Below are 22,407 nucleotides of genomic sequence, written 5' to 3'. Positions count from 1 at the left end.
AGAAGTTATATACTTAAATCTAAGCTTTCGTTAATTTACTATAGTTCAACTTTTGTTTCCCCGGACCATATCATTTCATCACATACATTCTTCTAAAGTGTTCCATTTCACGAATGAACAATATGACCTCTGTCTTAATTAATATCATAAATGGTTCAGGTAGAACAGCTGACAAAGATTATCGCCGTTTCCCCAATGAAAATAGAGAAAGGTGATCAAAATGAATCACTGTGTCTGTAAATTTCATACTGAAACCATAAGAGAGTAAGTCCCTTGTGAAAAACAGCAAGAAGCAAAAACAAAAACATAAACAAAAAGAACTTGAGAACTCTTTGCTTCCCCACTGCTTTCCACTGTGGCTAGTTACAAAGACCTGGGTCAGTTCCTCCTCAACAAAGACCCCTTTTCCTTCTCCCCCTGGTCCCACAGTACCCAGCGCAGTGGCTTAAGGACAAAAATTGCTACTGATTGACGAGGAAGAGGGGATTTTTCCCCCTCATGAACCTCATTCATTTCTGTACTGCCAACTCACTGAAGAGTTCCTCTTTTGCCATTATTTCCTCTTTCTGTTCTCAAAAAAGTTCCCATTCTCAGGCCACCATCTTAATCAAGATCTTAAATGGGCTCCCATTTCAAGCCCTCCCCCCGCACCCCACCATGTCACACTCAGTTACCGGGGTAACCTTTCTGGATCACTCATAACCTTTCCCATGCCCTCCCCATCAGCCCAAAACCCTGCACAAGTTTCCTGGTGCTACACAATAAAGTCCAAACTCCTTAGACCGGCCTTAACACATTTTCTCATGGAAAATTTCAAACACAGTTAAAGGCATGGAGAAGAGTAAAATGGACACCTGTGGGCTTACCCCTTAGCTTAAAAGTCATCAGGTTTCTGCTATTCTTGTTTCCTCTTTCCCACTCCTCTCCAACTCTTGCTTTTTATTGTTTTTTGTTTGTTTGTTTGTTTTTGCTGGAATACTTGAAAGCAAATTGCAGACATTTTATCATTTCTACTGTAAATATTTCAGGCTGTACTTCTAACAGATAAGAATATATATATATATATATATATATATATATATATATATATATATATATATATACCAGTTTCACACCCAAAACATGAATAATTCCTTATCCAATACCCAGTCTGTATCTCATTTCCCCAGATTCTCTCAAAAAATTTCTTTATACAGATGGTTTGCTCGATTTAGGTCCACACCTTGATTTGGCTGGTAGGTCTTTTAAGCCTCTTTAAACCTATAACAGTTCCCTCTTTCTCCTTTTTTTCTCATGCCATGTATTTATTGAAGAAATTCATTCCTTTGTCCTGTAGAATTTCTCACATTCTGGATTTGGCTGAGTGTATCCTCACGGTATCAGTCAAATGCTCCTGTTTCCCAGGTTTTCCATCAACTGCTATTTACTTATTTTATTATTATTTTTTAAAATATTTACCTATTTATTTGGTTGACTGAGTCTTAGTAGCGGCAGGCAGGCTCCTTAGTTGCAGCTCGCCAGCTTGTCAGCTGCGGCATGTATGTGGGATCTAGTCCTCTGACCAGGGGTAAAACCCAGGCCCCCTGCATTGGGAGCAGAGTCAACCACTGTGCCACCAGGGAAGTCCCTCATCTGCTATTTAGATCTCAAGATCCAGTTAGGTTTTTTTGTGTGTCTTTTTCGTGCAAGAATATGTTACAACTGGTTGTCCTACTTGCAGGGATATGGAGATTGATTAGGAGGCTCAGATGAGGTTAGCCTGACCCCTCCGTTTTGAGTTTCCCCAGGGACCTTTCACACTGCAGCCACTCTCTTCCATTCCCCACACTCCAGCCAGGGGACTTGCTGTGGCTTCCATTACTGGCCCCTCCCGACCTTCAGGCATTTTCTCTCACTGTTCTCCCTGCCTAGATTTCCCTGCATCTCTGCTTGTCCATGTTTTCATCCTACGTGAGAGCTAGTATAAAATCTCACCTTTTCCTGAAGCCTTTCTTTGTCCCCTCCAGTTGAACACAGCTGTCCTCCTCTGAAGCCCCATGGCTCTATGGCTACACCACCCTGATGACTCATATTTCAGATACTATTTCACACTCATCAAATATGTACTAAGTTATATAATAAAAGTATTCCAAGAAAATCAATAAGAAATGATTTTAAAAAGTTTCTGCCTCCACATCCCGGCACCCACAATCCTTCTGCCCAGACTGTAGAGCGTTTGATAGGAAGCCTTTAGACAGTATACATATGTAATAATAATATTATAAATAATAATTGGGCCTGTTCACATATATTAGCATATGTAATTAAAATGTGCTTCTATTTGGGTTACTTTATGCAATTCTGTTTTTTTAAAAACCAGCATGTCCCAGATCACAATAAATGAAACATTTAGGTAAACGTTTAATTTACCAAGAAAGTCTGAACTGCCCGAGTCCACACCATGAATGATGTCATAAGAATAGGACTTCAAAGATCAGACAATAGTTCAAAATGAAAGATAAAGAGCAACGTTTTAACATTTTCAAAGAACTCAAAAGCCTATGTGGTGTCAGTATTCCAAATCAAAATTATCTAGGCAAATTTAAAGGAAACATTTAAGTTCTTACAACAAGATGAATAAATGTGAAAGGAAGCCGAAGTAGAGAGTGAATGGAGTACCATGATCCTACAGAATCACATTCTGTCCTAGACAAGCCCAAAAGCACTGCCCCTCAAAGTTCAACAGATTTATTACATTTATTACATAAATGTATACATTTATTACATTACATTTATTACATTTATTACATTTACATTTATTACAGTTATTGCCCTTCATCATCTTTCTTTTCAGTTTCTCTACAGGTTATCTAGGCTATTGTTAGCTAAAAGGATAGATGATTTTAAGATCTGAAAGCCTAGGAAACAGGATTTACAACTACACATGGGCTCAAAACTAAGGGAGAAAAGCAATTTGACACACATTTACTGAGTACCAACTATGTGCAAAGTAGAACACTAAGCTTTACTGGAGACCCAAAGATGACAGAGGTCCTCAAGATGCTTACAATTCAGTTTTGGCAAATGACTCTAATAGGAGGCTTCCAGGTCAATGATAAAGGAGGAACCATAGCGCCACTTCAAAACAAAGACACTTCTATGATTTGGCTCTTCTTCATGAATGGCCAGTGCCAATGACCTGTACTCAACCGCTACTGTCTCTTGACTTCCAGATCCCATCCCCAGCCTCCCAGACTACAGTGCCACTTGGTTCAACCTCACCTCACAGCTCTGACCCAGGTGCTGCCAGCACTACATGACAGCCTAGAGCATGGGAGAATGTGACTAGACTCCCTCAGATACAGACAACCTGAGAACCGTCTGTCTACTCACTGGCCAGCCCCACTTCCTCCTCCAAGACTGCACGCTTCTCTGGGGTTAGTTACAACCTCTAGGCTTCAGGACTCAGCCCTAGTCCTCAACTCCAATTTCTGGACTTCCCCTCTTACTGAATGGCCTGCTCTTAGCTCCACGCACCCTTGGAGTAATAGCCCCTTCTGGCACTGTCTGACGCAGAGACAGGAGGCAACTTTCACTGACTGCTACTGACTGCCTGGAACCCTGTACTGAGAAAGATGCTGAGGCCACATCCAGACTCAGTGGGGAAAAAGCACCATGATGTCACTGAGGTGGGAAAAGATACATGTTATGTATTTGCCACCTGGTTTTAGGATCTTTACAAACATAGGTCCTCCCCCTCCTTGATTCCAGAGACCTAATTCTCTCTTCCACAACAGTAACATCCCAGACCTCTTAGACCTCTTCATCACAAAGTATTTTCCAACTTCCAATGCAGTACTCCTTCATTCTTCTCACTCCTCCACCTCCCCTACCTTCCATTCCATCCTTATAAAGACCTTTAAACATGAAGCCCTTCTACCTCACCCCTTAAAGTCTCTTCCTTGTTTCACTGGACTCCCTCCTCTAGACTCTGTAGTCAATAGTTAAAACTTGTTTGCTCAGACTTCCCAGATTTAAGCACCAACTCTGGATCGTTACCATCGTCTATTTAAGACCAGCATGCTCGAGGAAGACTCAGAAGTATTAACACAGGTATGTTAGTTCATTTCAACTGCTATAACAAAATACCATAATCTGGGTACCTTGTAAACAACAGAAATTTATTTCTCACAGCTCTGGAGGCTGGAAGTCTGAGACCAAAGTACCAGCTTTGGTACTGGTGAGATAAAGCTTCCTGGTTGATAAAAGGCCATCTTTTTGCTATAACTTCGCATGGCGGAAGGGGCTAGGGAGCTCTGTAGGGTCTCTTTTATAAAAGAGACTAATCCCATTCATGAGGGCCCCACCCTCATGACCTGAGCACCCCCAAAGCCTCCTCTTAATTCCATCACTTCAGGGGTCAGAAGTTTAACATATGAATTTTGCAGGGGGACACAAATATTCAGGCCGGAGCACCGGTCAAACATAGATTCATGTTGCTCAACTTCTTTTATAGCTTTAATCCTGACAATTCATTCTTTTATTCATCTCATGGATCCCAAACACAATCCAAGAACAATTTTCCCACATCTTTAGTCTTTTCAAACTGCAAATGCCACCATCTCTTTATGTACCATAGGGAGCTTCTTTACATATACCATACTCGGCTTCACTTCAACATTACACTAACCAATATCCTATACAAGTAAGACAGAGCACAGTGGTTAAGACCACATGTGCTAGAGCCAACTGGCTTAAGTTTAAATCATAATTCTGACCTTACTGGCTGGGTAACCCTGGACCAATTACTTAACCCAAGTCTCAGTCTTATCATCTTTAAAACGGGCTATATTAGCACCTACCTCATTGTACTATTGTGAGGAAGAAATGAGTAACTCTCAGAACGCTGCCTGACACATCTTAAATATTCAATAGATGTTTCCTATTTTAGCTTCTGGTCTCAAAAGAAGCAGCTTCTTGCCTCCCTGTTAAAGCTAACCCTTCCACCTTCACTCTGTACCTAATTCTTTCCCTCTTCTTCAGAATCTCTCCCTCTATAACATCTGAAAATTACGTCTCTATGGATCTCTTTTCCTCTTGTCTTCTAATATCCTAAGGTTTGTTGTGTCTATTCAAAATTATTCACTTGAACCTACGTCTTCTATGGCTCAATCTGTCTCCTTCTTCAGATTCCAGATTCTTCTAATGCCTCTACTTTCTGTCCCGCACAATCTGGCCTCTGATTATTGCTGACCTCCCCTCACATCATCTCACATTACTTCTCTCACTCCAGCCAAAAGCCTCTCATGGGTTTTGAACAAGCCGAGCACTTTCTGGCCTCAAGGACTCTGAAGCTGCTGTATCCTAGGTTTGGGACATCTGCCCCCAGCTCCACTGATGTATTCAACTCCCTCAGCTTTTCACCTCAAAGGTGCCATCCTCAGTGAGGCCTTCATCCCTCAGCATCTCAGTTAAAGGGCCCCCCTCAGTCCCTCTCTATCTTACAACATTGTTTTATTTCGTTCAAAGAACTGCTCCTTGAAGACAGAGACCTGAATGTCTCTCTCCCTTCCTATTCCCAGTGGCTGGCTCTATAAGTATTTGTCGAATGTATGCACCAAGGACTAAGCTAGAATCGTGGAAACACCAGGTGAATCAGACAGACCCTGTCAACAGTTTACAGCCCAGTGACAGCCCTCCTTTCTCTCTTCACAGGTCCCACTTTCTCTTTTACCACAGTCGCCCTCATTTGAGTCCCCACCACCTCACATCATGATGACCGCAGAGCCTTCTCATTTCCATCCCTTCAATTCTTTCCATCTACCAATCCACCCCACGTACTGTTAGGGCCTGAGGGGACCCAATAAATAGCATCACTTTTTTTCACCCAAGTTCTAAACCAACTGAGATTGACAGAGGGTAGTCAGACGCATAGAAATCAAAACATGAGCCAGCTGGAGGACACAGCTTAGGTGTGTAGCACCCCAGAATTCCACAGACTCACCAATGAGTCACCCGCAGCACTGGATCAGCACAGGCTCCCCTCCCAGGGACCACCCATGAAAGGCTGGTGGGTGGTAGAGCAGGCCTAGAGGAGCGGACCAGAATCAGTGCTTCCTGTAGAGGCTGAGTTACACATGCCTGGTTCCTCTCCTAAAGTTGCCCGTAAGTTACTCCTCCCCAGGGGTGGAGTGTGCAAAGGGAGGGAGAGAGGCCAAGGGGGCCATTCTAACTGATGAATCTTTACATGGACACAAAAGCTATAGGGAAGGAGATTCCCTGCAACCCACCCCCCACTACCCTTGGCCACTGCCAGCTTCCAGACTTTCTGTAAATTATCCTTTTAATCTTGACTGTCAAGAAATTTTCAAGTGCTTCTTGCCAAACATATCATGTTAATTCTCTCTGTCTGGCTTTGAAGGTCCTCCATAATCTCAGCCCACTGCTCTACAAAATGTAGTCCTGCTCTGGCTTAGCCTCTGACCACCCCACACAAAGCCTCACACAAAGCCTCCACCTCGGCTGTGTGCTCAACCCTCAGTGCTCAGCTGGAACATCCTTTCCTCAATGAAGACTTCTCTGACATTCTAGACCACAATCAAGTCTCTTTTCTTTACATTTCTGGTTAATAAAACAGTTTTCCAAGTCTATTTGTTTCATGTTATTATTCAACTGTGTTTAAGCCAGAGACTAGGGGGAAATTAACCAAATTTAGGTCCTTGTTCTCATTAGAGGGCATGAGGGAAGTGAAATTAACAGTATGCACATCAATCGTGACACTGCCACAAATGTCCATAGCAAAGAACATGAAGAGAATGATGCTACAGGAACCAAAGAGGGGCTGTGTTTTGTACATTTTCAATATGGTATATAAGCCCTCACACAGTGCTGGCCACAGTAGTGCTCACAGATATTTGTTAACTTATTCTGGTAGAAATGAACTAGGCTCAAGTGATATCTCTTCTGTGAGTTACTTTGAAGGTCTTTCTTTATGGGTAAAAGAGAATATCCCATGTGTTTTCCCTTCATTAACCTAGGGGAAAAGACATATCTGTGCAGGCTCTAGAAGAAAGAGATCCATAACATATCTAGCTATGTATTAGCTAGACACACCAGCTGGGGATCTTTTCCATCTAAGTTCTTTGTGCTATGAGCAACAGTGATAGGGCATAAGTCAACACAGACCTGGTCCATTTCACTTCTCAAGTGTGAACCTGACCAGGAGATCACAGACCCAACCTCTTAAATTCAGAGGTTTTCTGCCTTCTGTGACAAGGGTAATTTCTAGTGCTTATAGAACTTGTTGACCCAGAAAACATTTCCAAACATCAACTTTCAAATGATGCTCACTCTTGGCCATCGTGAGCTTCTCATTCTGTTTCGTTAATCTATACGAATTAAGTGTAAGAGAATCTCTCATACTTAGGCCACCAGATTTTAAGATAAGTGGCATTCCATTGCTATATCTTTGGGTAACACAGAATCATAGAAACTTAGAGCCAGAAGGGACTAGAAATCTCTTCAGCCCAGCCCTATCTGAAGTAGAACCTGTCAGGGGCCTCCAGCCTATCAACTGTCTCCCCCTATTTACCAACGGAACCCTAATTTTGTTCAGTTGTGGAGATGGCCTCTCCCCTGCCCCACAAAAGGAATCATGATTTGTTTAACCCAATCAGTAACCACATTTTCCTTTGCCAGAGATTGCTTTAGGGGAAGGCATGCAACCCAGTTCTGGCTGCAGACGAGGTGCTTTTCGGGCCCTCTGGGAAGAGACCCAGAGGAAGTGCCCTGCTTTCCCTTCCTGACTTTGGCAGCTGACATATATCCTTGGGACTGCTGTAGCCATCTTGCATAAATGAGGGAGAGAAGAGACACTACCAATATACTGAGGATAGCAGAGGAAAAAGATGAAAAGTGCCTGGATCTTGATGACCCTGGGGCTACCAGAGGTAGGTGTCCTTAAGTGTTCACTGCATACAGTGTTTGATATTCACTAAGTGTCCAATAGCTATCTGTTAGATACGTGAAAAAATAAGATGATAAATGGCCTCACTGTTTATGTCACTTTCAGCTGAGTTTCTATTACTTGCTTCTAAACACATTCTAACTGATTTAACAGATTTGGAAAGAGGTTCCAGGAAACAAAGTGACTTGGCCAAGGTTATACCACGGAGTGTGCAAGTTGAGAGTGGAACTCCAACCTCCAGACTTTCAATCTAGATGACACTGTGCTTTATCTGTGGTGGAGGGGATGAGGCCTAAGCTTCCTCAGACCTGAGAGGCAGCATTAGAGCGTGGTTAGGTGTGGCCTCCAGAATGGGCTTGGCTTGGGGTCCTAGCTCCACCACATACTAGCCAGATGGCCTTGGGTGAGGTTACCTTCTCTAAGGCTTGGCTTCCTCCTTTGTAAAATCAGCAAAATATTAATCTCTTAGTCTGACATATTAAACTATTATTAATATTAAATAAGATAATGGATGAATATTTCTTAGCACAGGTCTGGGCATAAAGTTAACTCTCATTAAGTGATAGCTCTTATCGACAGTATTAATACTAACAAGATTCATTCAACTTGACTCAAGCTTTAGGTAAGGAAAAATGAAAGAAAGGCCATTTTCATTCTGGAAACAAACAAATAAAACAGTGCTGTCCTGATTTTCCAAGCACCAATACATAGAGTCCAACCAAACACCTTGCATATGCTCATACCTGATATGATAGAAAGTTGTCTACGATACAATTCAATTTATCAAAGAACTGCCAACCTAGTGTGGGAGATGAATGTACAAGCAATTACCTATAATGTGCGGCAGAATAAAATGTGCTATGGAAACATAAAATAAGAGAAAAAAAAAATTTTAATTTAAAAGAAACACAAGAAACAGAGAACAAACCAGTGGTTATCAGAGGGGAAAGGGGTCAGAGGAGGAGCAAGATAGGTGAATTAGAAGGATTAGGAGGTACGAACTACCACGTATAAAATAAATAAGTTACAAGAATGTGATGCATGGTACAGGAGATACAGCCAATGTTTTATGATAACTTTATGCAGAGTATAATCTATAAAAATAGAAAATAGGTATGTTGTGTACCTCAAGTTAATATAATATTGTAAGTTACTTATACTTCAATTTTTTTTTTTAATGGAAAAATATGGAAAGGTCTTAGGGATGATGTGGCATTTGAACTGGTCCTTGAAAGAAAATGGAGGATTCTGAAAAGTGAAGAAGACAGAGAAGGTATTGTGGGTGAAGAGACATCACGAGCAAAGTCCCAGGAGCTTGAACGCACACGGCACATTCAAAACTAGCACACAGATGGGGTGACGAAAGGTGCAGGTGATAAGCTTGGAAAGATGGGAAAGATGCTTTAAAAAATTTACACTTGATTTTGTAAACAACGGGGAACCATGATTCATTTTTGAGAACAGAGTAGCACGAAAAGATCTGTGTTTTAAGAAAGTAACTCTAGCAGTTTGTGAAATTAGTAACTATAGTTCTCCTTAGCCAAGAAAGATAAAATACATTAACAGAACAACCGCATAAAAATGCCAGACATTTCATTTTCAGAGTTCCCATATACATTTGTTAGGAATCAGGATGCGGGCTGGCAATGAGGCATGTTGGGTTTCCGAAAAATATAACCAATGGAAACTATACAACCATATAAAATCAACTTTCTGTGACCTATTTTAGCAACTTCTTTGCACTGACTAATCTTGCTGAAGAGTGAATCATAAATTCAGCAGAGCCCATGTCCTGGTGACCTCACTTGTTCTAAGCCCGTAGGAATATTCCCACCTCTACTGGCTCCAAGTCTTTTGAGAACCATCATAATTGAAAAAGCAGTCATTTTAGTATAAGTCCCAAATTTGGCTTTCTTTTTCTTTTTTTTTCTCTAGTGAAAGATGGGGAAAAAGGGAATCAAAACAGAGTAACATAGAACTCCAGATAAAGAAACCATACTGCCATGGTTTTTCTAGCCCTACAGAAAAACTCTGTTTGAGACCTTCTCCTAAAGTACTCAGCACAAGAAAAACAGGCAGAGGGATGGTACCAGGTCACCAGAGAGTGAAACCGACTGAAACAAAAGCCCAGCTGACCACTGCCCTTGCCAGATGAAAATGTGAACACAGGGAGGGAAAAGTCAGTCAGATTCGGGCAGTCTGCTGAGTTTCAGAGCTCCATAGCTAATGCCAAGGAGTTCTTCTAAAACTTTTTTATTTGAAAAATTACAACAGCAGTTCATCCAGAAGTAGAGTCACAAGGCACGTGGAAATGCTTCTGTGTTACCTAATTTCAACCATACATATATTCCCATCATGACCTTCCATTACCTCTCTGACTATAGTAATTGGCTCCCACACAACCGTAAGTCAAGGTCAGTTCAACAACATCCTAGAATAATATCATTTTAGAGTTGGGAAAGATTATAGAGATAATTTAACCTGCTTCACGAGTTTACAAACCAAAGGCAGTAGACAAGTGATTCTTCCAAACCTACATGGTGTGTTAGGGGTAGAGCTACGATACAATGTTTGCAAGTCCTTGCTGAGTGTTCTCTCCATATAGCCTCACCTTCCTCTACCGTGTGTATATACTTAGAGGGATGAAAGAGAGAGAGAGAGAGAGTGTGTGTATATAGCTATTTTTCATATTGATAACATATCTAGTGTCCACACGTTCTTATGGCGTTTTATGTTCTTACCTTAATATATGTTTATATTTGGATTATAATTCTATGGTGTTAGGACCCCGTCTTTTTTATCCCACAGGAAATTCCCTGCTGCCTCTGGCTGTATCATTACTTAGTGAACAAGAACAGGGTAACAGTGGTGCAAAGGGGGAAAGGGTTAAGACAGATACTAGTCAGGAGCATGTCTGTACAGAATGAAGATTAGGACTAAAAAGGAGCCATTCTGGTTGCAGGATCAGGGTCCTCCCTCAGGGCTAGTTCCCAGTCAAACCTCGCTACAGCTGCCTAGGGCACGGCAGACCCTGGGATGGCAGAAGCAAGGGAGTTGGTGCTAAGGAAGCTTCGGTCTCCACCACCTACCTTGAGGTTCTCTAGAAATAGCTGCCTTTGAAATGAGGTGATGACTGTTATTTAATGGATGGGTACATCCTTTCATAACGTATACATATATCAAATCATCATGATGTACGCCTAAAATGTCGTACAATTTTGTCAATTATACTTCAATAAAGCTGAAAAAAAGAACTGCTGTTGCCATCTCACCTTAGATCTATTCCTTCCCCATCAGTTTATGACCTAACCCTTTTGCTATGACTATTCTATCCTCAGGTAATGCAGGTAGTCTTAACTACATTGGATTCAAGCTATACTCCGTCCACCTAGTAGGACCCACTTGCAGTACCCTAGCACTTAGCATAGTCTGTTTTCCTGAGGCAATGACATCTCTAGAATGCATTCACAGGCTTCTGAGTAAGACTGAAAAAGGAAGCCAAAGATGGGGCAAAACTCTGAAGCCTTCTTTCCGTGGTCACAAACCCAGAGGGGTCGGTTCACTTATGCTTTTCTGTATGGATAACATCCAAGAGTGTGAAAGGCAGAGTTACAGTCTTCCTTTTGCAGCTTCGTTGGTCCTCTAAAGGACTCTGACCAGCTCTGCACTGTTCATGTAGTAAATGTGTCAAAGGCAGGAAACAATCCTTGCTTAGCCAGACTGCTTGGGTGGGTCTCAGTTTTCCTAACCAGTGATTCCCTGAGGGAGTAATTTTAGTTGATGAACATTATCACCCAGATCTGTTTCCTCCACATCACTTCCTACCCTTTACTCCCACAGGGACTGATTGCCAACAAGCCTTCTCTAGTGGAGGGTTCCGGAGATTGAGAACTACTGGCTTCCAAAGTAGGGGTCCAGCTCCAGCTTAGGGGTTAAGAGCATGGAGTCTGAAGAAAGAGTGCCCGGGTCCAAATCGAGGATCCACTTGTTACTCGCTGGGGGACTGTAAGCACGTTACTTAAGCTCTCTGTACCTCAGTGGCCTCATCCTTAAAAAGGGCTCAATAAAAATACCTATATCACAGGAGTGTTATATGAATTAAATAAGCTGCTATCTGCACGGCACTGAAAATAGTGAACAAAGTAAGTGTTTGCTGCTGTTATTGTTATTTTTTTCCCTTCTCTTTCCACCTGGGCTCTCTCACTTACCCTGAGGATGAACACACCAGGTGCTCGGATGTTGGCTTTGATAGTAACAAGTAGGCTGTTAATCTCTTTGATGTATTCTGCTCTCATAGATACCAAAAACCTAGGAAAGAAGTGATCTTCAAATCCAAAGCAATAGCCTTCTGTAAAGAAACACTATGAGGGAACGGGGAAAAGTTGAGGAGTGATGCAAAAAATTACCTCACGTGACTGCCAACTTCAGAAAGACTGAAGGGCGCACCACAATTATCTCCCCAGGCTTTGTGCTCACCAAACAGCAGTCAGATTCCTCTACAAAGGGTAATCGTAAGCATGCCTGTGTGACCCTGGCATCTGAGATGGTGTCTGGAGACTCCTCCAAGGCCAGGGCACCATTCTTCCAACACCAGGGGCTACTTTACAAGCCGTATCTGTTTGATTCTCTCTTATCACAAGGATAGTGCACAGCAGCCTTTGAGATGAAAGCAAATCTTCATTTCCTGCTGCTAAAGAACTTCACAGAGAGGATGTGCAAGGTACGAGATGCTAGATGATGGTGCGAGGCCCTCGGAAAAGAGGGTGGAGTTGTTCTTTTTCCAGAAGGACATAAACCAGCTAAAGCACTAATGTTCTTAATTTATCAGCTTGATTTCGATCAGAAATACATTCATCTCATCTGTAAGGAAATGTTTTCAGGATGTATTATGTTCAGGGCACTATATTAGGTACTGAGGATAATGCAATGCATAAGAAACAATCCCTTCCTCAGTGACCATAAACTCTGGCGTAGAAGACAGTAAACAGCTGATGACAAATCAGTATGAGAGAGGAAATGGATGGTTTATTTCCCATTAACCAACCAGTTAACAGCTATGAGAAAGTACAATGCAGGAAGGCCAATTCAAGAAATATTTATTACGAGGCCATTTTATGAAACTGACTATGCCAGGGAGAACTAGGAGTGATTGGTAGTATCACTTTGCTTCTCATGGATGACTTCCAAATACAATTGTAATAGTAATAATAATATTATTAAATGTTTAAGACCTCTATTAAGTGTTTACTGTGTGCCAAACATGGTTCTCAGAAGCACTTTAGATCTTTTAACCCATTTAATGCTCACAAGATATTGAGGTAAGTACTACTATTATCCCACACTTTATGGCCCCCCCCAAAAAAATTAAGGTTCAGAGAGATTAAAAAACCTGCCCTATGTTACACAGCTAGTAAGTACTGAAACAAGGAATGAAATTCTAACAGTCTAGGTTTATAGTCATTGTTTTAACCAATATGCTACTTTGTCTGACAAGAAGGCCTTCTTCAGACAGGCTTGCCCATTAGCCAAACAACTCCTACTATACCCCAGCTACCCACTGCCCTCAATATGCCAAAATCTGGTTTGCTTTATACCCAAAGCATCATTTATCCTCAGTAAGGCTCACAAGCCTAGTTAATCATTGCCAAACGAGGCAGAAGACACAGAGGCCCTACCTAATGAAGAAGACCCTTGGGCTTGTCGTAATGGAAGGAAAGGGAGGGAATGAGGGTGGCAGAAGAGGAGGAAGCGGCGGTCGAGGAGGAGAAGAACTGCTCCTGGTTTAAGTCTTTAAGCTACTCAGGGGCCTCAGAAAAAGGATCCAGAAAAAAATAAAAATCAACTGGAGAAAACACAAGACTACAAAGTAATAAAGCCCATAAGTAAGAGAGTGACAGGGCTAGACACAAACCCTGATAGCCTTTCCCCGTCTGCCTGTGGTGTCAGGAAAGGGCTTTACAGTGAGGAAAGGGTTCCTGTGCATTTCTTCTGTTTGTTTTCTTACTAAAACTCTGTGCCATGCCCTGAGAGGGTTGCACCCCGCAGTGTGTAACGTGTCTTCTGTATCTGTAGCCTCTAGCAACTGGCATCTTTTGAACAAATCCACTTTGGCATGGGGACACTCAGAACGCAGTGACAAACTGACCCCAAAGCAGACACTATTTGAGCACGCCCCTGTAGAACACTTGTTTGCAACTTGCTGACCTCCACTGAAGCACGTGTGTATGCGGGCGTGTGCACACGCACATACACACACTCACAGGGCTGAGCCCTGGTGACTCTGGACACTCTACTCCCCTCCCAAAAGCCATTTGATCCTAGGAGAGGACCCTGCTGGCCAAACTACAAAGATCTGGAGGGCCCTGGGTGGACCCCAGAGACACACTCTTTGCTGAAAACCAGGTGCACTGCCGTGCCATTGCTGGGGTCCCAAGCGCTGCCCTTCACCCCAGAGCCGAGGTGGCCCTTCAGGCAGGCGGCGGTGGCCTCGGGTGTTTGCCTCCCCGCTGCAGTCAGCTCCTGGGCTCTGCAGGGTGGGCTCCAAGGCCACAGGGCCACCTTTCTTCCCTGACGCGCTCTTCCACAAACACTGGATCTGCTGAGCCTGGGGGGAGGGGCAGAGAGAAGCCCCCAGCCAGCAAGTGTGCACAGCGCACAGAGGGGAGGCGTGTGCAGGACGGAGGTGCGCCTCGGTTTACAACGTGGCTGCAGCACCCGCACTTCCCTGTCTCAGGTGTGACGTTGATTTATTGTTGCTGAGTAACTTCTCGTGGTAGAAACGAAATTTCTTTTAATATATTACATATGTATGTACACACTCGTGTGAAATATATGTACTTTGAGGGGATCTATTTCTGTTCCACGGGGAGTCATTCTTTCCCATCAGGAATCTCACCTGCTGCTTTGTGTATCTGGTCAGATTCCTGGCACGTTTTGTTTCCTGTTGTTTAGTAAAGGTGCTCTTCCTGGGAGGCACACACACAAAAACACCAAGTCGCCCTCCTCAAAGGAGACCCATTTGACTACATTTTATTTCTTCTGAGGAGCCTATCATTAACCCTTGTTAATTTTTAGAACAGCTAGAGTGGAGGATGTGAGGATGACGGGCCCTGTCTGGACACCGAATCTGAAGTGCCTGTGGGACACTCCAGCAGAGGTGTTCACCAAAGAGCCGGATACGCGAGTCTGAAGTTCAAGGGAGAGATCTGGCCTGATCGCAATCTCCTGGGTCCTCAGCTACAGCTCTGGCCAAGATACCACACCGCCTCCCTCTGCTTTTGGCATATGCCTTCAGGAGAGACAATAAGCCTTTCTTCCGTTTGGACGGCTACGTTCAAAGGTTCTAAAGTGAACTTCACTCAGAGATCTTGGCTGATCTTGACTCTGCACATGGGTGTTGCCACTTCCTCGCCTCTCCCAAATGCTGTGAGAATTACAGTCGGCAGAGTGGGTGACCAGCCATGAACCTAGAGCTCCTCTCCACTCCCAGCCCAAGTGTGGGCAGCCCACGGGCCCTGCTTGCCCCTGCCCTTTACCTAGTGAGCAACAGGAACAAGATTTCTCTGTCCTGCTCTCCAGAGTATGCCAGAGGGAGCAGGTGTCAGACACTTGGCAGGCCATTTCCCCAACCTTATTAATTCCAGACAGGATGCGTATCCCGTGGATGACCAAAAGGGGGCCAGGTTATATTATATCAATACTTGCAAAGGCCACTGGTTACAGTTTAGCTTTCAAAATACCACTCGGTACTTATATTTCAACATAATACTCAAACTTTTTAAATTGAGAATTAAAAAGTAATAATCATGGTCTGTCATATCCTCAAGAGAGAAGCTAAGGAAGGTTCTTTCTTTAGCTTCCTTTAGAGAACATGAGGAAGGCTGGTTCTTGCATTTACAATCCAAACAAGATTGGAAGAAATAAAATTGGAAATACGACATCCTCTTAACTTGGTTTACGCCAGGGATTCAGAATGGTTACAGTGGTTTAGTGATTAAAAAAAAAGAAATCTATGTGAACTCCAAGAAACCAAACAAAAACTGAGGTTGTTTGCTAATCAATGAGTACAACTGTTTGTACGTGAGCCCAAGGCAAAGGTCTCATTCTGCCAGGCACTGAGGTCGCAGCAACTTGTTCATCCCCTAATGTCTAGCCAGTTACCAAGCCCTGTGCTTTATAATGTCCTTTTCTTTTTTACTCCCATGATCACCATTTGGCTAGATGTTACAGAGGACTGGTGAAAGTCTAGGAGAGAAGATAAGGAATTACAAGTCATGAATTTGAGTTGGGGGGAAAAAGAGTATTTTAAAAGGATAGATTTGAACTGGGTGTGAAAATAATGTAGCACCTCATAGGCAGGAAGACTGCATCTCCTTAATGGACATACTATACCGTATCCTTGCCTCGAGTTATACTTACAAACTAAATGTTATTAATTAAAATTTAATGTAAAATAAGTAAATAAAATACAATGTTAAATGTATCAATGGAGTAGCAAGCAATGATAGAGATTGAAGAAACGCTAAAATAGCAGTTAAGTACATAAAATAGTCTCCCCAGTTAATTAAGCAGAAGCCATCTAAATTAAGAGGTTAAGCAGGGTAACTGAAGAATCATCAGTAAGAGGGCTTCCCTGGTGGCGCAGTGGTTGAGAGTCCGCCTGCTGATGCAGGGGACACGGGTTCGTGCCCCGGTCCGGGAGGATCCCACGTGCCGCGGAGCGGCTGGGCCTGTGAGCCATGGCCGCTGGGCCTGTGCGTCCGGAGCCTGTGCTCCGCAGCGGGAGAGCCCCCAACAGTGAGAGGCCCACGTACCGCAAAAAAAAAAGAATCATCAGTAAGAAAAATGGGTACCCTGTATAAATGAAGTTATGGTGAAGAAAAATGCTGGGGGAAACAGAGAGATGGTTTGTCATGTCTCACAGAAGAGGAAGTTCACGGGTGAGTACATGAGTACATATTCATGTGCATGTGTGTGTGTGTGTGTGTATAAAGTACAAGGAAAAAAGAAATCAGGGCCCTGCACCATGAGGTCCTAACCAACCTCTCCAAACGTTTCCTCCCACGACCGCCATGAGATCCTTTGGTCTCCTCAAGGGTCAGCCTGGTCTCCTTGTCTCCCCCTTGGTCCACACCATAATCCTGACCGAGTGTCCTCCAACTGTGACTCTCTTTCTGCAACTTAGTGTCCTTCAAGGTCCAGCTCAAGTTCCATCATGTCTCACAAGCCCTTCCTCACAAGCCCAGCCCAGAGTGTCTTCCCCTTCCTCTATCCTCTGACAATTGCTGCCACTCACTCATTTTTTTAAAAAAATTCCAACAATATAAAGCAAAACAATGTTCCCTCCCAGGCATTTCAGTTGAGCACCTCCTTTCTCTCACCACTGGGCACCTTCCTGAGTCTTTGGGAGTGTCTGATCCCCTCAACCTAATGAGAAGTTCTTTAGGGCAGGGACTGTGTCTTCACACATCTTTTAATCCTTCATATCACAAGACTATGGCCAAGGTATGAGCTGATCAACATCTACCAATGTGAATAAGTGGTATCATACAATGTTCAAAGGAAAGTACTACATTAATCATGAGAACATTCTGATTCTAACATACAAGATTAGGAAAGGAGAATTAACCGTAGCCATCTTTTCACTCAGTTCCTCCTAGGAGGAATAAGACTGTAGACTTCTTAAGTAAGAAGGGCTTAAGTAAGCAAAGGGGGCTTAAGTAAGCAAAGCCAGACACGGACAATGGAGAGTAAGACTCTCATGAGGTAGATGCAAGAGAGACAAAGGAAAATCAACAATTATTTAATTGCAGTCAGATATAAAAACATACCCATATTTCCTTGAGCATCTTCTACCTTGTTTGATGAGGACAATAGAAAAGACGTCCTGGTGAAGTGAGGGCCCTGAAGAGATGGTTGTTGCTGCTGAGGCAGAGGCATGGTTTTGAGGACCACCCTCCAGTCCACCTGGCTAATATCTGACCTTGATCGAGCATGGCCGGGCTTAAAAGTAGAAGTCTCATCCAATAAGTCATTCACAGAACGAGGTCTGTCCCTCCGACGCTGACAGATGTTGAAAAAATCAAAGGTTGAAGCTTCCTTTTGTTCCATCCAGGACAGATTATCTGGGGTTGTCCCTTTCTGGACCATAAACTGTTCTTTGGCAGGGAAGACATTTTGAGCTTTGGTTTCTAAGAACCTGGTCTTACAATGGTCCCAGATCATGCCTCCCTTGCCCAGGGAGGAGACATTTCTGATAGCACCATTGTCTATGTTACTGAGGACCTCATGCCCCACCAGTTCAGGAACTTCCTGAATCCCATAAACCTCTGCTTGCTGCACAGCCTTTTCTAGCTTACTATCAAAAGTAGTAAAGAAATCCTCAGTAACTTCCAGGGCTGGGCTGATATCATCCACTTCCAAAGCTTCCATGTCACAGGCTCCAAGAGGCCTAAGCCTCCTAAGCTTGTTCAGGAAAGGGCTTCATGAACATTCACCCGACAAAGAGAGGTAAAGTTTTGGGCAACAGAGTTCTGGAAACAACTGGAAGGAACTTTCATTCAGCTGCCCAGAGCAGGCCAAGCACAAGGGTGGTTGATGTTTTCCAGGACATTAAAAACATCTGCTAGATGATAACAGTCATCAACAAAGGTACTGGGAGACAAACATTCCTTTGAAATTATTCTTCAGTGAGACCTCTGTAAAGACAACAGGAAGTGCTTGTCAAGGCAATGTCACCACCATCTTTAATTTCCTGAAAGAAAATGAAAAGAACAACATTGGCACATAGTTCATTGTATTCTATATCATTGTATTCTATATACATAAATCTGCCCGCTTACTTCCTCATCTTTACATCTCTTCCATGGCAGTCATGCCCAAACGTGGACAACACCTACAGAGAAGTTCCACTGTCAAGAGTACACATCACTGGGACTACCCTGGTGGCGCAGTGGATAAGAATCCACTTGCCAATGCAGGCGACACGGGTTCGATCCCTGGTCCGGGAAGATCTCACATGCTGTGGAGCAACTAAGCCCGTGTGCCACAACTACTGAGCCTGCACTCCAGAGCCCACGTGCCACAACTACTGAAGCCCATGTGCCTAGAGCCTGTGCTCCGCAGCAAGAGAAGCCAACGCAAGGAGAAGCCCGCGCACCGCAATGAAGAGTAGCCCCCGCTCACCGCAACTAGAGAAAGCCAGCGCGCAGCAACGAAGACCCAATGCAGCCAAAAAAATAAATAAAAAAAGAGTACACATCACTGCATTGTATTAGAACTTACACAGAGCAGGGTGGGACTCTTGATAAGGGGAATTACGGTCAGCAGCTTTTACTCATACAGAGAAGCCTACACGAGCAGCTGTGAAAAGACTGCCCCGGCAAATCTCTGTGATATTGACCTAAAAGAGTTAGCCAAAGAGACTAGGAATTCTGTGACTGCGCTTATATCGTAATCAGTCTGAAAGTCATAAATGCATGAGTCCTGTCACAAACCGTGAAAGCACTGATGGTTTGTCAGGCTCAAAGGTGCAAGGGGGAAGTAGAGAGGGAGAATGGCCCTTTTATTAACCTGAATGTTTTTGTGTTGTGTTTCCTAAGCTTAGATTATGTAATGCCTGATGATGACTCTGGACTTCACAATTCTTCCAGTCATCTTGCAAAAAGGCTTCAGGATCCAAACTCCCTGAGGCTTTGAGGATTGGCTTACGAGTAGGTCCAGCCTTGGGGCTGGGCAGAAAGAATCATAACACTAACCACACTGTCTGGGAAATGCTAGATCTCCAAGGCCAGGCCAAACGAGAACAGTGATGCTGTCCAATATGGTAGACACTAGCCATACATGGCTATTTAAATTTAAATTTATTGGGTTTCCCTGGTGGCTCAATGGTTAAGAAGCCACCTGACAATGCAGGGGACACGAGTTCGAGTCCTGGTCCGGGAAGATCCCACATGCCGTGGAGCAACTAAGCCTGTGCGCCACAACTACTGAGCCTGCACTCCAAAGCCCATGAGCCACAACTACCGAACCCACATGCCACAACTACTGAAGCCTGCACGCTTAGAGCCCACACTCCGCAACAAGAGAAGCTACTGCAATGAGAAGCCTGCGCACCTCAATGAAGAGTAGCCCCTGCTCGCCACAACTAGAGAAAGCCCATGCAGGGCAACGAAGACCCAACACTGCCAAAAAAATAAATAAATAAAATAATTTTTTTAAAATTTAGAAAATAAATAAATAAATTTAAACTGATTAAAAATCAAATAGGGTTCCTCAGTCACACTAGCCACACTTCATGTGCTCAACATACACCTTTGTATCTTTACCAAAAAAATGAACAAAGAAACAAAACAACTAGGTAAGCTTTGTTTTCCTTAACTACTTACAAGTAGGTAAAACTAGGCAATTAGCAACACCTTTGCAAGTTGCTGCAAAGGTACATAAATGTGCTTTCTTCTTTAAAACTGCAAAATTTCTGTGGTTAATTAAAATAATTTTTAGCACTTAGGTCATTAAATCATTACATTTAAATCAACAGCACCAATCTACATTGCTTAATGTGTGTAAGTAACACTACTATATACAGCCCGTTATTTTAAATGTATCAAGAAGGTTTGCAGGTCACAGGAACTTGGTGGCTAACCTCTTATAAAGTGATAATGACTGTGAATTTGTCTACTTTTTACATTTTCATGTTTATTATGTTAGCATTCATGAAGCAAGGCACAGATTGATTTTTGGCGATAAGATCAGTTATAATATTTTTCTAGCTGCAAACATGGTTTTGTTTGCTGTGTCTATGCTAAGCCTTGAGTCTCTTGAATCCTATAGCAGAGTTTCACTACTTCTGTCATTTTGAAACTTGGAATTTTTCAGTTTTATCTTGTACACCAGACGCTAAGAAAAAGAAATACATAATAAATCTAAAATTTCTAGTTCTTTACTAAAATTTTAAATGAACATAATAACATATGTTTCCCATTTTATAGAAGAGGCACCAAGGTGCCGAGCACTAAGTTATTCATCTAAGATTCTATTATGAATGTTCCTTTTCTTACCTAGTTCTTAAAATTCAGTCTTTAATCATACTAGAGAGAGTAAATACCTTTAAACTGATTCTTTCTTTCTTTTTTTTTTAAATCAAAATGTCTAGGAATATACTCTTTGTGCTCCCTGCTTTGGTATTCACAGGCTGGCTAGGAGCATATAACCATTGACGGCCAGCACTGCTGGCTTGTGGAACACTCCATCACACTGCGTTCTAAGATTGTAGACTGTTAGACAAAGACGGGACCTTCGAGATCATCCTCTCAACCCCAACTTTCACAGAGGGGACACTGAGGCCCACAGAAAGTAAGATGTCCCAGGGACACTTCCCTATGCAATGCCTCATTTAATCCTCATTAAGGGCAGTAACAATTCAACTTGAGAACCATTTCAATGCTGTTTAACAAGGGATTCTGGAAACCACTCATCTACCATCCATTAAGGTCACAACAGGTCCAAGATGCTGAAGATGGAAGGATGAATAACATACAGTCCTTGCCCTAAAGAGGCTCACAGTCTATCACGATGAGCCTAAGAAAATAAGTCCAAAAAACTGCCTTGATAGAGGACGGAAACAGATTTGGTGGGGGAAGGAGGGAGGGGTCACTTGCTAGCAAAGGTGAGGGAGAGATTAAGAAGGCCTTCAAAGGGAGGTACCCTCTAAGTTGAGTCTAGAAAACTTAGAAGGTATTTGCCTGGATGGCTTGGAAGAAATTAGGAAGAGTAAATCACCTTTTGGTTAGCAAGGGATTTTCAAGTTTATTATACAAAATGACTTTCCATAGGCAGTGTAGTGAGCAATGCAGTGGAGAAATAGCAAGCAATCTAGTGGATCTAGAGTCAGAGCTAGGTCCAAATCCTAATTCTGTCTCACACTAGCTATGTAATTTGGGGTAAGATTTCCCTGAACCACCCCCCAAGTCCACCCCAAGTCCTCTGGGCTAATCTGTTCTTCCTATTCTAGGAATTTCACTGTTAGTGCTTTCCATTGCTTCTGTCTGGAACCTACACAGCTATTCTCTTTGCTTTCTGATGTAAATATGCATTTACCCTTCAAAACCATACTCTACTCTTCACTGTGTGCCCCAGCATTTCCATGCCACTCTTCCTCCCCTCATTCCTCCACTTAGTTACAAAGGCCTTTCAGTTCCTCCTTCAAGGTTTACCATTTTGATCTCCAGGCCTGCCCACGGGCTGTTCCCATCGCTGGAGGGGTTACTCCCTCCTGGACTCTTTTGCCCATTGCATCAATGCCTAATCATCCTTCAGGGTCCAATCTAACATCAAGTGACAGACCTGTATTCTCTAAAGAGAGCCACAGCAATATCTCCTATCCCACGTGCTTTTTGGCAATGAGAACTTGCTACTTCCCCATCAAGAAGTGAGTTTATTTTTCCACTCCCATGATTCGGGGC

General features: G+C 43.1%; 1 protein-coding gene across 1 annotated transcript in view; it reads right to left on the bottom strand.

The window, feature by feature from the left end:
- PLEKHM3 (pleckstrin homology domain containing M3) overlaps positions 1-22,407 on the bottom strand; it is a gene marked incomplete at its 3' end in the record, with an annotated part of 181,701 nt that overhangs the window by 140,715 nt on the left and 18,579 nt on the right. The window contains exon 2 of the mRNA XM_082658307.1: positions 17,776-18,698. Within this exon, the coding sequence (XP_082514433.1) occupies positions 17,776-18,376 (601 nt within the window). The 5' untranslated portion in view covers positions 18,377-18,698. The remainder of the gene's footprint in view (positions 1-17,775; positions 18,699-22,407) is intronic.

The sequence above is a fragment of the Grampus griseus genome (genome assembly GCF_964374135.1).
Source record: "Grampus griseus genome assembly, chromosome: 7".
Classification (NCBI taxonomy): Eukaryota; Metazoa; Chordata; class Mammalia; order Artiodactyla; family Delphinidae; genus Grampus; species Grampus griseus.
This window is presented reverse-complemented; position numbering and strand designations above follow the sequence as displayed.